The following is an 18,723-nucleotide window of genomic DNA, read 5'->3' as shown; positions in this document are numbered from 1 at the left end:
AAAAGAATTGATTTACATATAGAGAGAGGATAATTGGAGCTAGATTTCTCATTTTCAGAAAAGGAAATTACAAATATGAAAAGGAAGGAGATTAGAATATGCCAAATAGTGGATTGAAATTGGAGATACTGGTATAAACCTGTACAGATAGTTTTCAGTTCAGTTCAGTTCAGTTGCTTAGTTGTGTCCGACTCTTTGTGACCCCATGGACTGCAGCAGGCCAGGCTTCCCTGTCCATCACCAACTCCCAAAGCTTACTCAAATTCATGTACATCGAGTTGGTGATGCCATCCAATCATCTCATCCTCTGTCATCCCCTTCTTCTCCCACCTTCAATCTTTCCCAGCATCAGGGTCTTTACAAATGAGTCAGTTCTTCGCATCAGGTGGCCGAAGTATTGGAGTTTCAGCTTCAGCATCAGTCCTTCCAATGAACATTCAGAATTGATTTCCTTTAGGAGGGACTGGTTGGATCTCCTTGCAGTCCAAGGGACTCTCAAGAGTCTTCTCCAACACCACAGTTCAAAAGCATCAATTCTTCAGTGCTCAGCCTTCTTTATAGTCCAACTCTCACATCCATACATGACTACTGGAAAAACCATAGCTTTGACTAGATGGACCTTTGTTGGCAAAGTAATGTCTCTGCTTTTTAATAGGCTGTCTAGGTTAGTAATAGCTTTTCCTCCAAGGAGCAAGTGTCATTTAATTTCATGGCTGCAGTCACCATCTGCATTGATTTTGGAGCCCCCAAAAATAAAGTCTGTCACTGTTTCCCCATCTATTTGCCATGAAGTGATGGGACCAGATGCTATGATCTTAGTTTTCTGAATGTTGAACTTTAAGCAACTTTTTCACTCTCCTCTTTCACTTTCTTCAAGAGGCTCTTTAGTTCTTCGCTTTCTGCTATACAGGTGGTATCATCTGCATATCTGAGATTATGGATATTTCTTCTGGCAATCTTGATTCCAGCTTGTGCTTCATCCAGCCTGGCATTTTGCATGACATATTCTGCATATAAGTTAAATAATCAGGGTGACAATATACAGCCTTGATGTACTCCTTTCCTGATTTGGAACCAGTCAGTTGTTCAAGGTCCAGTTCTAACTGTTGCTTCTTGACCTGCACACAGATTTCTCAGGAGGCAGGTCAGGTGGTCTGGTATTCCCATCTATTGAAGAATTTTCTACAATTTGCTGTGATCCACACAGTCAAAGGCTTTGGCGTACTCAATAAAGAAGTAGAGGTTTTTCTGGAACTCTCTTGCTTTTTTGATGATCCAACTGATGTTGGCAATTTGATCTCTGGTTCATCTGCCTTTTCTAAATCCAGCTTGAACATCTGGAAGTTCACGGTTCATGTACTGTTGAAGCCTGGCTTGGAGAATTTTGAGCATTACTTTGCTATCATGTGAGATGAGTGCAATTGTGCAGTAGGCTGAACATTCTTTGGCATTGCCCTTCTTTGGGATTGGAATGAAAACTGATCCTTTTCCAGTCCTGTGGCCACTGCTGAGTTTTCCAAATTTGTTGGCATAGTGAGTGCAGCACTTCAACAGCATCATCTTTCAGGATTTGAAATAGCTCAACGGGAATTCCGGAGAAGGCAATGGCACCCCACTCCAGTACTCTTGCCTGGAAAATCCCATGGACGGAGGAGTCTGGTAGCCTGCAGTCCATGGGGTCGCTAAGAGTTGGACATGACTGAGCGACTTCACTTTCACTTTCATCACTGGAGAAGGAAATGGCAACCCACTCCAGTGTTCTTGCCTGGAGAATCCCAGGGACAGTGGAGCCTGGTGGGCTGCTGTCTACGGGATCGCACAGAGTCGGACCTGACTGAAGCGACTTAGCAGCAGCAGCAGCAGCAACAGGAATTCCATCACCTCCACTAGCTTTGTTTGTAGTGATGCTTCCTAAGGCCCACTTGACTTTGCATTCCTGGATGTCTGGTTCTAGGTGAGTGATCACACCATCGTGGTTAACTGGGTCATGAAGATCTTTTTTGTATAGCTCTTCTGTGTATTGTTGCCACCTCTTCTTAGTATCTTCTGCTTCTGTTAGGTCCATACCATTGCTGTTTTTTATTGTGCCCATCTTTGCATGAAATGTTTCCTTGGTATCTCTAATTTTCTTGAAGTTTATATATAGTTTTCAGTATATACATTGATAGATAGATAGATACAGAAATAAATATGATGTAAATGTACGTGCACAGCTCTATCCACTAAGTAGTCTTGGGGACAGCAAAATCTCAGTAATGAGCTCATTAGAAACCAAATTTGGCCTCTAAATACCAAGGTCAAGAATTTCAGTGGTGGTCCAGTGGTTAGAACTCTCTGCTCTCACTGCCAAGGGCCCAGGTTCTATTCCTCGTAGGGGAACTAAAATCCCACAAACTGTGTAGCCAAAAAACAAACAAACAAACAAAAAGAGGAATAAATATCTGTCTCCACTAAAAGGAATCAAGGTCCTTTGGAAAAATGACTGATCCAGGGCTGGTGCAGAGAAAGTATGAGCCTGGAACATCTTGTTTTGCCAAAAAGTAAGGATGTGATCAAATAATGATGTGTGTGTTGGTTGCTCAGTCATGTCTGACTCTTTGTGACCCCATGGACAGTGGAGCCTCCAAAAATATTGGAGTGGGTAGCCCTTTCTTTTTCCAAGGCATCTTCTCGACTAAGAGATTGAACCCAGTCTCCCACATTGAGGCAGATTGTTTACCATCTGAGCCTCCAGGGAAGTCCAAATAATGATACGATATGTTAAAAGGATCCAGAGGCTAGTATTTTTAAATTAAAAGGCTCTTGCTGGACAAATATGGAATAATTTGAGCATCAGAATGAATGTTTAAATCTATGAGTTCATAAAAATATATTAAAAAAGCTAACTGGTCACATTTAGATAATGATAGGGGTAAATCATTTAAAAAGTCATTAAAGAGAAAGAATAAAGCATTTATCTGACCTTTCTTAGATGAGTTTCAGATCAGATCAGATCAGTCGCTCAGTCGTGTCTGACTCTTTGCAACCCCATGAATCGCAGCACGCCAGGCCTCCCTGTCCATCACCAACTCCTGGAGTTCACTCAGACTCACATCCATCGAGTCAGTGATGCCATCCAGCCATCTCATCCTCTGTCGTCCCCTTCTCCTCCTGCCCCCAATCCCTCCCAGCATCAGAGTCTTTTCCAATGAGTCAACTCTTCACATGAGGTGGCCAAAGTACTGGAGTTTCAGCTTTAGCATCATTCCTTCCAAAGAAATCTCAGGGCTGATCTCCTTCAGAATGGATTGGTTGGATCTCTTTGCAGTCCAAGGGACTCTCAATAATCTTCTCCAACACCACAGTTCAAAAGCATCAATTCTTCGGCGCTCAGCCTTCTTCACAGTCCAACTCTCACATCCATACATGACCACAGGAAAAACCACAGCCTTGACTAGATGAACCTTTGTTGGCAAAGTAATGTGTCTGCTTTGGAATATGCTATCTAGGTTGGTCATAACTTTCCTTCCAAGGAGTAAGCGCCTTTTAATTTCATGGCTGCAGTCACCATCTGCAGTGATTTTGGAGCCCCGAAAAATAAAGTCTGACACTGTTTCCACTGTTTCCCCATCTATTTCCCATGAAGTGGTGGGACCGGATGCCATGATCTTCGTTTTCTGAATGTTGAGCTTCAAGCCAACTTTTTCACTCTCCACTTTCACTTTCATCAAGAGGCTTTTGAGTTCCTCTTCACTTTCTGCCATAAGGGTGGTGTCATCTGCATATCTGGGGTTATTGATATTTCTCCCAGCAGTCTTGATTTCAGCTTGTGTTTCTTCCAGTCCAGCGTTTCTCATGATGTACTCAGCATATAAGTTAAATAAACAGGGTGACAATATACGGCCTTGACATACTCCTTTTCCTATTTGGAACCAGTCTGTTGTTCCATGTCCAGTTCTAACTGTTGCTTCCTGACCTGCATACAAATTTCTCAAGAGGCAGATCAGATGGTCTGGTACTCCCATCTCTTTCAGATTTTCCACAGTTTATTGTGATCCACACAGTCCAAGGCTTTGGCATAGTCAATAAAGCAGAAATAGATGTTTTTCTGGAACTCTCTTGCTTTTTCTATGATCCAGCGGATGTTGGCAATGTGATCTCTGGTTCCTCTGCCTTTTCTAAAACCAGCTTGAACATCTGGAAGTTCACGGTTCACATATTGCTGAAGCCTGGCTTGGAGAATTTTGAGCATTACTTTACTAGCGTGTGAGATCAGTGCAATTGTGTGGTAGTTTGAGCATTCTTTGGCATTGCCTTTCTTTGGGAATGGAATGAAAACAGACCTTTTCCAGTCCTGTGGCCACTGCTGAGTTTTCCAAATTTACTGGCATATTGAGTGCAGCACTTTCACAGCATCATCTTTCAGGATTTGGAATAGCTCAACTGGAATTCCATCACCTCCACTAGCTTTGTTCGTAGTGATGCTTTCTAAGGCCCACTTGACTTCACATTCAAGGATGTCTGGCTCTAGGTGAGTGATCACACCATCGTGATTATCTTGATCGTGAACATCTTTTTTGTACAGTTCTTCTGTGTATTCTTGCCACCTCTTCTTAATATCTTCTGCTTCTGTTAGGTCCATACCATTTCTGTCCTTTATTGAGCTCATCTTTGCATGAAATATTCCTTTGGTATCTCTGATTTTCTTGAAGAGATCCCTAGTCTTTCCCATTCTGTTGTTTTCCTCTATTTCTTTGCATTGATCGCTGAAGAAGGCTTTTTTATCTCTTCTTGCTGTTCTTTGGAACTCTGCATTCAGATGTTTATATCTTTCCTTCTCTCCTTTGCTTTTCGCTTCTCTTCTTTTCACAGCTATTTGTAAGGCCTCCCCAGATAGCCATTTTGCTTTTTTGCATTTCTTTTCTATGGGAATGGTCTTGATCCCTGTCTCCTGTACAGTGTCAAGAACCTCATTCCATAGTTCATCAGACACTCTATCTATAAGATCTAGGCCCTTAAATCTATTTCTCACTTCCACTGTATAATCATAAGGGATTTGATATAGGTCATACCTGAATGGTCTAGTGGTTTTCCCTACTTTCTTCAATTTAAGTCTGAATTTGGCAATAAGGAGTTCATGGTCTGAGCCACAGTCAGCTCCTGGTCTTGTTTTTGCTGACTGTATAGAGCTTCTCCATCTTTGGCTGCAAAGAATATAATCAATCTGATTTCGGTGTTGACCATCTGGTGATGTCCAAATATAGAGTTTTCTCTTGTGTTGTCGGAAGATGAGTTTAACACCGGTTAACTAAAAAGTAGATGAGAAATGTCTCTTTATGGAAACATTCAAGCTAATGAATTAAAACAAAGTTATAGAATTAGAATATCATTATTGTGCAACACAGAATAAATTAACTGAAAAGGAGCAATTGATAATATCACAATAAAGAGAGACAACTAGACACAGTGGGCTTCCTGATTAAAAAACACACCACCACTTACAGTCTTGCCAAAGGCATCAAATATGAGTGTAAAGAGACCTCTAGATTGCGCTGTTTATGTGCAGGGACTGAAGAGGACTGAAGAACATGTCAAAATACTCCATTAGTGTGCAATCAGTAAAACCCAGGCTGTGCGCACAAAGGAGGGTACGCAGCTCAAACATCCTGAGGTCTTCAGCAGATACACTGTCATGAAAAAAAAGGGCTGGAGGAGGAAGTATGTAGGTTAAGAAACTCAAAACACATATAAGTCAAATAAACAGGAAATCCAAAGTATAGTGTCCAGGGAAGCACACTTGGATGATGAAAGTATAAAGAAATCCAAGGGGATAATTATCACAAAATTCAGGAGAATGGCTATTTTCAGGAGAGGGAGACAACTGCGATCAGAACTGGGCTAGCTGGAGAAACTCCATTTCTTGATTTAGATGGTAGTTTTAAGGGTGCTGGCCTTAAAATAATTCATTAAGTCATATACTTATTTATGTGTATTTTATTTTTCAGTTTTATAAAAGTAAAAAAAATCAACACATCATGACCTTCTGATTACAGATGTGGTAGGCTAATAACGGTTTCCCAAGATATATCCACAGTCTAATCTCTGGAACCTGTGAATACTTCCTTTTCTGCAAAATAAGGAAAAAGAACTTTTATGTGGAAAAACGGATTTTCCCTGCAAATGTGATTAAACTAAGGACCTTTAAATGAAGAGACTATAATGGATTATCTGGGTGGCTCCTACAGGTAATCACAAATGTCCTTATAAGAGCAGAGCAGAGGGGGATCTGATAGAGGAGGTTCCTGAGCAGAGGAAGTAAGAGGAAGATGGAGAGAGATTAGAGTGATGTACAGGACAAGGAACGCCAAGTAAGTAATGCCAGCAGCCACCAGAGGCTAGAAAAGGCAAGGAATGAATTCTCCTCCAAATCCTCCAGAGGGACTGTTGCCTTGATGTTGCTTGGCTTTCAGACTCTGGCCTCTAGAACTGTGAGAGAAAAAAATCTGTTTTTCTAAGCCACTAAGGTTGTAATTACTTGCTAAAGCATCCACAGAAAACCAATACATCAAGTAAGTTGTAGGGCATGGCTGGTCAGTATTCCTCCTAAAAGAAGCTAGAAAAGTTATAAAAACCATATTTTTTGAAGGAAACAAGGACATGTCAAAGGAATGAAGACTAAACCAAGTTAAATTCCAAGGACAGGAGAATCTTTCTGAAGTGAGCTGAGCACAGGCTAGAGATAAGGCCTAACTTAGGTAGGCCTGCTTGGGGAAGAGACATCACTGAAGATCTTGATGGTCATGCAACATTGGAGTGCCAAGTTAAAACTTAAGGTGCCTCAAATGATGGCTAGAGTTATATATGGAAAATTTGCTGGACTCTGGGAATGTTCATGAGACTGGAGAGTTGGGCTAAAAGCTTCTAAAAGGCACAGTGAATCTCCCATGTGTGTGTGTGCTTATTCACTCAGTTGTGTCCAGCTCTTTGTGACCCTGTGGACGGTAGCCCACCAGGCTCCTCTGTCCATGGGGATTCTCCAGACAAGAATATTGGAGTGCGTTGTCATGTCCTCCTCTTGGGGATCTTCCCAACCCAGGTCCTCCGCATTACTGGCAGATTCTTTATCATCTGAGCCACCAGCAAAGCCCAAGAATACTGGTGGATAGCCTATCTCTTCTCCAGGGGACCTTCCCAACCCAGGAATCGAATCAAAGTCTCCTTCATTGAAGGCAGATTCCTTACCAGCTGAACTACAGGGAAACCCAAATCTCCCATAGTCTGGCATTACTGATTAGGAAACGAAGACTTTCTGAGGCAGGGAAAGAAGAGCCTCAACTCAACTGGTCTCCTCCTCAAGATACTTGCCAGATTTTGAGACTCTCTGGAACAGGAGCCTGGAGAGCTAGCTCAATCTTCTTCAGTATTTCAGAGCTAAGGAGACCAATACCTGCCCAGCTTTCAGTTAAAAGATTGTGAGAAACATGCCTGAAGAATATGGGTGAATCGGGCTGAAACAGCAACCCGACCTTGACATAGCCTAATCTTTGACAGGATAGACTGCTCAATCCCTCATTTTATCTGCCTAATGGGAAAAAGGGAGAACTTTCTGGGGGAAGGGAACATGGTATGGAGCCTCTGTAGTTATTCAGTTTCTGGAAAACAGCAAAAAAGCATGGGACTTGTAAAGAGAGAAGAAATATGACCAAAATGAAAAGAAAAAAAGAGATAATAGAAAAAGACTCACAGAGGACCCAGATACCAGAGTTAGTATGTACGTGTGGCGTGCAGTCGCTAAGTCAGGTCCGACTCTTGGTAACCCCATGGACTGTAGCCTGCCAGGCTCCTCACACATATGATCAGTGATTTCAACAAGGGTTCCAAGCCCATTCAGTGAGAAAAACAGTCTTTCCACAAATGATGTTGAGAAAACTGGTTATCTACATTTGTCATAATGAAGTTAGACCCTTACCTTACACCATAGGCAAAATTTAACTCAAAATGGATAAGAAATCAAAACATAAGGGCTCTAAGTATTAAGCTGCTAGAAGAAAACATAATGGAAACGCTTCTTAAAAGTGCATTTGGTAATGATTCTTTGGATATGACATCACAAGTATGGATACGCTATCAAAAGTATGGGCAAGAAAAAAAGATAAACAGGACTACATCAAAATCTGGAACTTCTGTGCCTCAAAGGACACTGTTGAAAAACAATGTTTCTGCTTTTGTGGAACTTTTGGTTTAGCAGGCAGCCAGTTTTTAGATGAGTGTAACACATGCTGTGAGAAAGATATTGCAGAACTGAATTATAGAGGATATAAAATTGCAAAAATCCCTAGGGCATACCCACAGGGAAGTGCATCCATGAATAAGCTGGACCCATTTTCTTTTTCATCTTTCTGTTATAGCCCCCAGGGCCTGGCCCTGAGCAGGTCAAGAAATGATCCTTAACTCTTTTGTAGTTGAAGTTTCAAATTCCACTTCTAAAATATGGAGCATTAGCACTTTCACTGTGGGAGTATAAAATCTTAATGAGGTGGTGGTGATGGTGATGATTAATTTCAATTTAGTCTAGTGTTTTATTTCTTTTCTGAGCATTTCAAGACATTCCCTATAACCAGGGATATCCTGACATGTTACAGAACCAGTCTGATGACTACTGATTTAAAAGCTTGAACACTGGTGAGAGCTAAATACTAATTAAACTCAAAGCCAACACAGAAAACTGGGCAAACTTAAAAATGACTTTCCAGATAATACCAGACCTGATTTGACTTTCCAGATAATACCAGACCTGATTTAAAAAGAGAAGAAACTTCTTAACTTGTCTTGTTTCAGTTTAACTTACGACTTGATGTTTTCATCTTAGCACAAAAGTCATGCTAGTCGTCTTCTGAATACTGCATCATCAAACATGAGTGGTTTGCTTTCCCTGTCATCCTACTCTCAGGCTCGATGAATCTAGATTCTTTCACTTTTCTTCTTTTCGACCCTGTGGAATTTGATTGCCTGCCTGATCTCTGGAACTGGTACTGGCCCTACCAGAGCCTTAATCTAGGGATCTAAAATGGAGTGAGACCAGAAACCAGCAAGCCGCCTCAGGCCATTTCCAAACAAGGATATAGTCAGTTAACTGATGGCTAAATTGCTTTAAAGTTCATGTGATGAGGGCTCTCCTAGCTATGAAAGTCAAGGATTCTAGCAGTTTTGGAGGAATCCCAGTAAGCCTTTTGTTATCACCTGCTATGTATCCAAGTAAGCCTCTGAGAGGCCCAAGAATCACCTGGAATATGGGGGTTGGGAGAAGATGGCTATTAATTAGAAGAAAAAAATAGACTACCTGGTTTTCAAGTCCAAAAATTGACACAAAGAGCATCATTTGGGTGCCTCTAATGCAAGATCTTCAGAGAAGGCAATGGCACCCCACTCCAGTACTGTTGCCTGGAAAATCCCATGGATGGAGGAGCCTGGTGGGCTGCAGTCCATGGGGTCGCTAAGAGTTGGACACGACTGAGCGACTTCACTTTCACTTTTCACTTTCATGCATTGGAGAAGGAAATGGCAACCCACTCCAGTGTTCTTGCCTGGAGAATCCCAGGGACAGGGGAGCCTGGTGGGCTGCCGTCTCTGGGGTCGCAGAGTTGGACACGACTGACTGAAGCGACTTAGCAGCAGAAGCAGCAGCAATGCAAGATCTTGGCCCTTCCCTTTCCAGGGTTTCAAGACCTAATGAAATAACTTCATTTCAATTAAGCTAAAATTTCATGCATTATTTGGTTCAAATTAACTCAGGGAATTTAAAAAACAAAACTGATTTGATTTGGTTTCCTGCTGAGTAAAAAATTTTGAATCTAGTTGTGAAGGGAGGAGTGGCAAACGAGTAGTTTGAGGATTATTGTTTGATTCTAGACACTGCTTTCAGGCACTGCTACAAAATCACAATGAGACGGGAACGCTTGGAATTTAGTTACGCTCCCACAGTCGATGGAGTTTTTCTGCTGTTTAAGAGGAAGGCAAGAGCATCTGACCGGAGAAGGCAATGGCACCCCACTCCAGTACTTTTGCCTAGAAAATCCCACGGACGGAGGAGCCTGGTAGGCTGCAGTCCATGGGGTCGCTAGAGTCGGACACGACTGAGCGACTTCACTTTCACTTTTCACTTTCATGCATTGGAGAAGGAAATGGCAACCCACTCCAGTGTTCTTGCCTGGAGAATCCCAGGGACGGGAAGCCTGGTGGGCTGCCGTCTATGGGGTCGCACAGAGTCGGACACGACTAAAGCGACGTAGCAGCAGCAAGAGCATCTGACAGAAAACTTTCAGAGATTTGTCCAAGGTCCTACAGAGTGAGTGATCCACCTGAGATAGCACATATCCCAAGGTACTCGCAACTGTTTGTTTCCTTTTTTAAATTCTGAGTTTGAAAACTCAGACCTACCATTCCTTGCCCTGTGAACGGGTTAATCACTACACAAGTCTCGGTTTCTTATCTGTAAAATGGGTCGAATGTGCCACATGAAGCTGCTTTGAGAAATACAAATTTAACAGACTCTGAGTTCACTGTTAGTTTCGTATGGGGTTTTCTTTTCCAATCTAAAAAAAGAGCTGCTTCCTCGCGCAGCTTCAGCGTCTTGAAGTGCCCCACCCGCGCCCCACACCCATCTCCTACACCACCCACCCCTTCCTTGAATTCGTGTGTCTGAACACAGTTCTAGTCCAGACTCTACCGCGTTGTGACACGAAGTCAGGCACTTCCAGTTTTCAGGGTCTCGGTCGCTGCCCGGGACACGGGTACGGTCGGCCCCGACCTTATCAACATGGCTGCTGGAAGTGGCTTGTAGGAAGAAGAAAGGTACGGCACTGAAGGATCACTTCCGTTTCCGTTGGTGCAAAAGCTTTCACTTCTGGTGCTACCGTGACTAAGATGGAAGCACTACTGGAGTCGCGGTCCGGACTTTGGGCCGGGGGTCCGGCCCCCGGGCAGTTTTACCGCATTCCGCCCACTCCCGGTTCCTCTGTGGACCCGGTGTCCGCGCTGTACGGGAGTCCGATTACGCGCACCCAGTAAGCTCTCGGGGCCTTAACCTGCGCAGGGGGAGGGACAGTGGGGCCTGGGGCTGCCGGCCGGTTCTGGGAGCCGGGGAAGTCGAGGCGAGGACCCCGGGGCGCGCGACAGTGGGGGAGCTCGGGAGGAGGGTCTCGGAGAATGAAAGGAGCCGTGGAAAGTCAGAAACGGAACCCACAGCTCGGGAAGCGGGCTCGTGCTTTTCGCCGCGCCGCCCCTCGCCAGACCTCCCTCTCTCTCTAGGAACCCCATGGTGACCGGGACCTCTGTCCTGGGGCTCAAGTTTGAGGGCGGAGTGGTGATCGCAGCAGACATGCTGGGTTCCTACGGCTCCTTGGCTCGTTTCCGCAACATCTCTCGCATAATGCGAGTCAACAACAGCACCATGCTGGGTGCTTCCGGAGACTATGCTGATTTCCAGTATTTGAAGCAAGTTCTCGGGCAAATGGTGTAAGTCATCTAGAGAATAGAAGTAGTTGCCAAGTTGGGAGGGGAACCCACTGTTTTTTAATCCCTTCAAAAATTTCTGCGGGTAGAGAACAGGGAGACGTACTGGGGGTGGAAGATGTGAGAATTTTTGCAAATAGTTTATTTCAGTGGGTTTAAATGGGGAAGAGTGTGGTAACGTCTTTTGGGGGTGGATGAAAATCCTGACTTCTGTTCTCTCCCTTTTCTCACAACCGATTCTTATAAGGATTGATGAGGAGCTGTTGGGGGACGGACACAGCTATAGTCCTAAAGCTATTCATTCATGGCTGACCAGGGCCATGTACAGTCGGCGCTCCAAGATGAACCCCCTGTGGAACACCATGGTCATTGGAGGTTATGCTGATGGAGAGAGGTTGATTTTAATACAAATAACTTTATTTCCTTGACCACCCAACCTCTAGTGCCTGTTTAGTGTCTGTCTCTTCTCCCTGAGTGAATGAATCCCACTTCTGCTTCAGACCCTATAGTCCTTCATCCATTCTTCAGCTAAGATACAGAAACCTAAGATGACCTATTGTGTCTTTTTAGCTTCCTGGGTTATGTGGACATGCTTGGTGTGGCCTATGAAGCCCCTTCGCTGGCCACTGGTTACGGTGCATACTTGGCTCAGGTAAGTAGTCAGTTGAGGGGTAGAAGACAGAAGGTAAGATTAGTGGCTGTCTGCTTGTTTTACCCTTTAAATTCTGACATGAGAAACAGACTGTGTCCCCTACTGCTGGGTTTATTTTTGGTCCAGAGGCTGTAATGACAAGGTGGGGTGTGTCTTGGAGTGAGTCAGTATATGTACGAAAAGTGAGGACACCCGTGAATTTCCCCTTCAAGTGGGTCTTAGCACAAGCAAGCAGAATTCATTCTGCTGAGGCAGTAGGTGGAATGTCAGCTTTTCACTCATTTATGATTCTTTTTACATCGTGGATTTGCAACAGATCATCTGGTATTCAGCCCATGGTATCTCCTGTTTTTTCCTCCAATCTCCCTAGCCTCTGCTGCGAGAAGTTCTGGAGAAGCAGCCAGTGCTGAGCCAGACGGAGGCTCGAGAACTAGTGGAACGCTGCATGCGAGTGCTGTACTATCGAGATGCCCGTTCTTATAACCGGGTGAGAAGTGTGAATAGTAAATGGGGATCTAATTGGCAGGCTGTACAATTCCTGAGTCTCTATACTTTGAAGAACCTATACTTTGAAGGCCATTTCTTTGTCTATTTTACACATTTCACAAAAACCCTCCACTTGACCTTTGACCAGGCCCCAGACTCCTTTGATGACAGGGTTGGTATTTTCATTGAGAGCTCTGCTTTTTTTTCAGTTTCAAATCGCCACTGTAACTGAAAAAGGTGTTGAAATAGAGGGACCCCTGTCTGCGGAGACCAACTGGGATATTGCCCACATGATCAGGTGACTGAAATTAAAATTACAGTGGAATAATTGTTGGGAGATCCCTGGTTGTAGTAAGGTTGGTTTTTCTGGAGGTCTTAACCAAAAATTCTCTGGGTGGCAAGGGTTTGGGTTGAAGATAGAGCTATTTTGGGGAACTGACTTCTCACTCTATGGCTTCATGATTTTATCATCTTTTTTTTTTAGTGGCTTTGAATGAAATACAGATGCATTATCCAGAACTGAAGTTGTACCCTTCTTCTAACTTTGAACTTGGTTGGTTCAAAGGTACTATTCTTTTGTAAAATAAATAAATCCTTTGAAATGCTGGCTGAGTGGTTGTATCATTTGACTAAGTCACACCAAGAATGAAACTGCTAAGTACTGCTATATGCCATCTCCCTGCCTGGTCAGAGAACTCTGGTTCTTGTAGCACATATAGACTTCTCTGCATAGTACATTAGATCCACTACTGTCTTCATTTGGGTCTGTACTGAAGGCTGCTTTCTGTAAAAGTCAGACTTGATCTTTGTGTGATAATACAGTTAGTTTTTGTGTTTTAACATTTTTCTTCAACATTCTCACCCATGCACTGGACTCTAAAATACAGATTTTCTGGTTAATGTCGACTGCATATGTTAAAATTTGTTAAAATGTCATTTCAAAGATGGAAATGTAACATCTAGTCGACCTGTAGGTTACTCCCAAACCAGAAGTAATAGCCTTAATCCTGCACCCATCCAACATCCTCACCCTTCATGGGGAAACCTAATTTTGACATATAACCTAAATGTTTATTTCCAAATCTACTACTGATTTCTAGCACTGTAAGACAACCCCTTAGAAATATTGTGTGTTGACTAGAAGTCCTGTAGTGTGAGTCAAATCAGTTGGGAGTTATTAGCCAGTTCTTTTGCCAGGATGGTGTTAAACTCGAATTTTAAAAAACACCCTGGGTAATACTGCTGGTGTTTCTTTTCTAAACCTCTTTTTGAGAAACTAGTATAGGCAGGAAACCCCAGAACTATTCCAGGCATACCTTGTTTTTTATGCTTTGCAGATACTGCAGTGTGTTTTACAAATTGAAGGTCTCTGGCTACTCTGCATTGAGGAAGTTTTGGTGTCATTTTTCCAACAGTATTTGCTTACTTTGTATTACATTTGGTGATTCTTGGAGTATCTCAAACTCTCATTATTTGTTACCGTGATCAGTGGTCTTTTTTTTTTTTTAAACTTTACAAAATTGTATTAGTTTTGCCAAATATCAAAATGAATCCGCCACAGGTATACATGTGTTCCCCATCCTGAACCCTCCTCCCTCCTTCCTCCCCATACCATCCCTCTGGGTCATACGATCAGTGGTCTTTAATGTTACTACTGCAAGAAAGATACAACCTGCTGAAGGCTCACCTGGTGATAAGCACTATTTGGCAGTATTTTTTAAGGTATCTAATTTTTTTAGACATAGTGCTATTGCATATTTAATATACTGTAGTATAATCATAACACAAAAAATGTGTGACTCGCTTTGTTGTGATAGTTGCTTTATTGCGGTGATCTGCATCCCAACCTGCAGTATCTCCAAGGTATGCCTGAAATTCAGTGAGGTGAGTGCTGAGGGAGAAATCAAAACCCTTTCACTTGTGTCATCATGATTACAGTTAGCAAAATTTAAGCAAAAGAAAACCATCAGCTTTCAATCTGGATTTCACACAGTCTCAACACAAAGTAGTCAATAAATACTTGTTTATTGATTAAACTGAATTATAAAAAACAAAACAAAAAAAACTTCCTTCTACTACTAAGCCATGCAGGCAGAATCCACAAAAGTAATAACTTCCTGGCCAAAACCCAGTCGATCCACTGTTGGTATTATGGCCTTAGAAAAATTACCCATCAGGAAAGTCATACAGTGTGCAGAGGCCAGGAACCCAGCTCTGCTAAGTCTGGGGCTGCTGCGGAGACTACCAAAGAGAAAGATTAGTCATTGTACATAAGAGTTGACCATAGTTCTTGAACTTTCTGAAAGGCAAAGTTTTGACTCAAAAGTCCATATTCTGTCAAAATGGCATCAGGCAAAAAGCTGGGGAAGAGAAGCCCAGGTGGTTCCTCCATTCAGTTTTCCTATGCCATGGGTTCACAAAGCTGGCCAAGCTGTTTACGGAAGGGATCACTCCAGTTCACTATATTATAGTGTGCTGGGAGTTAAAAAACACAGAAAGAAAAACAGATGAGGAGAAACAGGTGGTGTACTACCAGGCCCATCACATTTTGAGCACCTCCCAGTCCGTGAAAGCCTGTTCAAATAGGGTCACCTAGGAAAAAAACCACATTGCTTATAAATCCATTTCCCCTCAATTTATTAAATGTTCCACTTATGTACATTTTAAAGTTGAACCATTTACAAGCCTACGCGGGTTGCCTCCTTGGCTCACAGAAGGGAAACGTTGCAGAAAGCCTCAGGATGGATAGAAAGACAGGATAGTTGTGGGAAAGGTAGACCTGGATTTCTTTTGCTCCTTTTCTCTGTTTCAGTACATTTCAGTCTATAGCCATGAGTACGTATGATTAAAAAAAAATCCCTCATGCAAATTGTAGAAAAAATTTTCTTTCCTTGAAGCTGGCAGTGAAAAATAAAGATTCATGTCTTTTTCTTTGTGCACACCCCTATGTTTCTTCTTCAGGTCAGATTCTTCTCTAAGCATTAAGAGAAATAGGGGAAAGCCACAGGGTAAGCAGGATTTCAACAAGTGGTCTTTTTAAAGTTCAATACAACTTCTTGCAGTTAGCTGCTGGCTGGAGGACATGTGATCCCTTGAACAAGTATGCTGTCCACTTAATAGGAAGTTCGACAAAGCAGGGACTGCCCCGTGGATTGCAGGATGAAGACCCATACACTGGGAATGGCTTCCACCCTAATTCTGTGTGATCACCTCAGTACCTCCTGCTTGCTAATGACCCATGTATGATCCTTTGTCCAGAGGGATGGTATAAGAATGGGGAAGGGGGCCAAGGATCACGAGTGCAAAGAATATTGGTTTTATTGTGTTTTTGTTGGAGGGAGGGTGGTGAGGAAAAAAAACCTCATCATCTTGGATGATTAAAGGTGGTTTCATGCATTTTTAAAGCCACAATTTTATATCTAGAGTTGCTGTGGAAACCAACATCTCTGGAGAGGGAAGGAAAGAAAGGAGAAGGAAGAGAGAGTTCAGTGGGATTCTTTTTCCATTTTCATTTTTATATAAAAGTGTTAAGACCACAATGAAAAAACTTTATCCATATATATATATAATAAACCAGTTTGTGAGCTACAACGTTTGTCTTTCCCATCTTCAGAAATGTTCTCACATTGACAATGGTTGGATAGCATCATGCCCAAAGACATTGGCCACACAGTAAAACAAACAAAATCCAGATGTACTATGATACAGTTGAGGTAAAAGGGGAAACAAAAAATTTAACATTCGCCCACAAAGGATTTTTTTTTCTTTTTCTTGATTTTTGTCAGAAAAATACCAAACACAGTGATTTAAATTTAAAAAAAAGTCACAAAAACCTGTTTTTAGCAGAAGTGAATGACCAACAGGCCAGTTTATCGGCTCAGACATGATCGCTATAGGTTTTCCTAATAATCCACAAATCCACAGGGATGTATATAAGTCACCATCAGGGGGGAGTGGTGGCATAAAATTAAAAAATATAAACCCAATACCCCCACTTGGTATGCCCCTTTAGCCTCTACCCCCCTCACGCTTCCCCACCCCTACTCCACACCCCTTTGTGACCCCAACACTCAAATCTCCATCAGATCTAGGTCAGCTTCTTCAAAGCCATAGAAAGACTCGGTCTCGCTTTCACCCTCAAAGAGCTGGTGAAGGCTTTCAGGCTCAATTGTCTCTTCAGGAGATGACCTGGGTCGAGGAGTGGAAGCTGAGGGTTCCTCGGACTGTTCCCCACTCAGCTTTAGCTGCTCCTCTAGGGAGGCAATTAGCTCCTCCTGCATGTCAGCGTTTCGTGTGGGTGAGTTCATGTTGCCATCAGGGCCAGGCAGAACGCTAGCCACCAGGAAGGACCGCTGAACTAGCTCTGGACAGTCCCCGATAACACCAAGCACCTCAGCCAGCCAGACCAGAACTAGCTGAAGCAGGACATCAGAATCACACGCAGTATCTGCCATTTCCCGAGCCTGCTCCTTCCACTTTTTGTGCAGGAAGTTCTTGACAGTCCGCTTGATGCATACATCTAATGGCTGGATTTTGGAGCTGCAGCCTGCGGGGATGACCGCAGGCAAAGTGCTAGAGGCACTAAGCATGGCCAGCACCTCTTCTGATAAGTGAGTGCGGTGGCAGTCCATCACCAGCATGCCTTTGCTGCGCTGGCAAGCCGTATGTTTTTGCCACACTCGGGTTGACCACAGCTCCATGATCTCATCGTCACTGTAGCCACTCTCCTTCGCCTCTAGCAAGATAGAGTCTGGCACGTTAGCAGGCTGATCCACCTGTCCTCGGTAGAAAACCAGGGTAGGGAGGACAGTGCCATCTGCCAGAATGGCCAGCACCACGTCACACCAAGGCTCCCCTGTGCCCACTGTCTGCAGAGCATTCTCCTTTCGGTCTTCACTGCTCAGTACCTCCGTATCAAGGAACAAGGAGACCTCATCAATAGCCACAATCATAGACAAGGACAAGTCCTGGTTGTGAATTTGCCGTTGTACAAATTCAATGAAGAGTCCTGCATTCTCTGCCACATCCTTAGGTAGAGTGTGGGCCACAGCGCGCCGTGCGTGGGGAGTCAGGTGGTGCCGTAGCATGAAACGCACAGCCCACTCGTATGAGATCTTAAATCCCCCCTCCAAGGAACGTCCTATTTTGGTGGCTTTCTGGAACAAGGTCTCCTCATTTACAGGTAGCTGTTGCTCTCGCTGGGTCAGCACCCACTCAGCCAGTTTCTCTTCTGCCTCTAAGCTCAGATACTTGCCCTCTAGACTCTCCCCCTGAGAGGCCTGGAAGCGCCGAAGCCAACGCCGGATGCGTCGCTGGGGGTTTCGGAAGTGTTCAGCTGCCTGTTCTGTGTTGCAGCATAGGGCAAACAGGACCACTCGAAGCTTCTTCACAGAAAGCTGCTCTTTCTTGCCAATCCCACTGCTACTACCACCCCCTGATGCTGGCTCAGGCTCCTGGGTGACTGGGCTCCCTTCATCCTGGTCATCAACATTCAGACATTCGGCCTCCTCTGCAGCCAAGGGTGGAAGGGCTAAAGTCTGGAGATGCGTGGGGGTGGGTGGTGGGGTTGCAGTTGAGGCCGGTGACGGGAGTGCCTGGGCCACGGGAGCTGGCAGCTCTTCAGGCTCAGCTGGGGTGACTCCAGCAGACTTCACAGTGGCAGCTTTATTAGAGGAGAAGGAAGGAGGAGGGTACAAGTTTTTCAAGTTCCGGTCGTGCGCTCGGTCACGAGTCTGGCCATGCCTAAAGGGTTAGCAAAACGGAAGAAAAAGCTCAGTTAAATTAGGAAAACAAAATAATAATATTTGTAGTAGTAATAAAGAACAAACATACTATAAAATAAAAATTAAACCATCAAACGAGTTTCTGTTACCTTGAGTGAGATATCCAAGTGAGTCCTATGGGAAATAACACAATAAAAAAATGTTAGCTTGGTGAAGAAACAAACCCTCCTGAGACAGTTCTTGAGATTTTAACCAAAAAAGTAAATCTACTGCTTTCCCAGCCTTCTATAAATCTCAGGTTAGAACGCTTCCAACTTGGTGAGGTGTGTCTCAGCAGCGGACGGGTTAGGCCAGGAGCAGATGCACCTGGCT

General features: G+C 43.6%; 2 protein-coding genes across 9 annotated transcripts in view; one reads left to right on the top strand and one right to left on the bottom strand.

Annotated features, from left to right (window-relative positions):
- Positions 1 to 10,489: 10,489 nt before the first annotated feature.
- On the top strand, positions 10,490 to 13,235 carry PSMB4 (proteasome subunit beta 4). Of its 2 annotated transcripts, XM_027533711.1 has the most exons (7): positions 10,490 to 11,042; positions 11,287 to 11,493; positions 11,738 to 11,884; positions 12,061 to 12,142; positions 12,513 to 12,629; positions 12,838 to 12,926; positions 13,113 to 13,235. In XM_027533711.1, exons 1-7 carry the CDS (start codon positions 10,903 to 10,905, stop codon positions 13,123 to 13,125), a joined length of 795 nt encoding a protein of 264 aa, XP_027389512.1. In that variant the 5' UTR covers positions 10,490 to 10,902; the 3' UTR covers positions 13,126 to 13,235. The 2 variants fall into 2 exon arrangements, 1 of the variants encoding a protein (XP_027389512.1); XR_003509615.1 differs by having other exon boundaries at positions 12,513 to 12,926.
- A 1,399-nt stretch (positions 13,236 to 14,634) lies between these two features.
- Positions 14,635 to 18,723, bottom strand: part of POGZ (pogo transposable element derived with ZNF domain) — a 47,382-nt gene continuing 43,293 nt past the window's right edge. For 4 of the 7 annotated variants that reach the window (XM_027533658.1, XM_027533661.1, XM_027533679.1 and 1 more), the window contains 2 exons: positions 18,501 to 18,525; positions 14,635 to 18,370 (listed from right to left, as the gene is read on the bottom strand). In XM_027533658.1, coding sequence (XP_027389459.1) covers positions 16,699 to 18,370; positions 18,501 to 18,525 — 1,697 coding nt within the window. In that variant the 3' untranslated portion in view covers positions 14,635 to 16,698. The remainder of the gene's footprint in view (positions 18,371 to 18,500; positions 18,526 to 18,723) is intronic. The other 3 variants (XM_027533662.1, XM_027533697.1, XM_027533688.1) reach the window with 2 other exon arrangements.

This window comes from Bos indicus x Bos taurus, chromosome 3, assembly GCF_003369695.1.
Source record: "Bos indicus x Bos taurus breed Angus x Brahman F1 hybrid chromosome 3, Bos_hybrid_MaternalHap_v2.0, whole genome shotgun sequence".
Taxonomy (NCBI): domain Eukaryota; kingdom Metazoa; phylum Chordata; class Mammalia; order Artiodactyla; family Bovidae; genus Bos; species Bos indicus x Bos taurus.
Note: the sequence above shows the minus strand (reverse complement) of the source record. Positions and strands in the feature narration are given on the sequence as shown.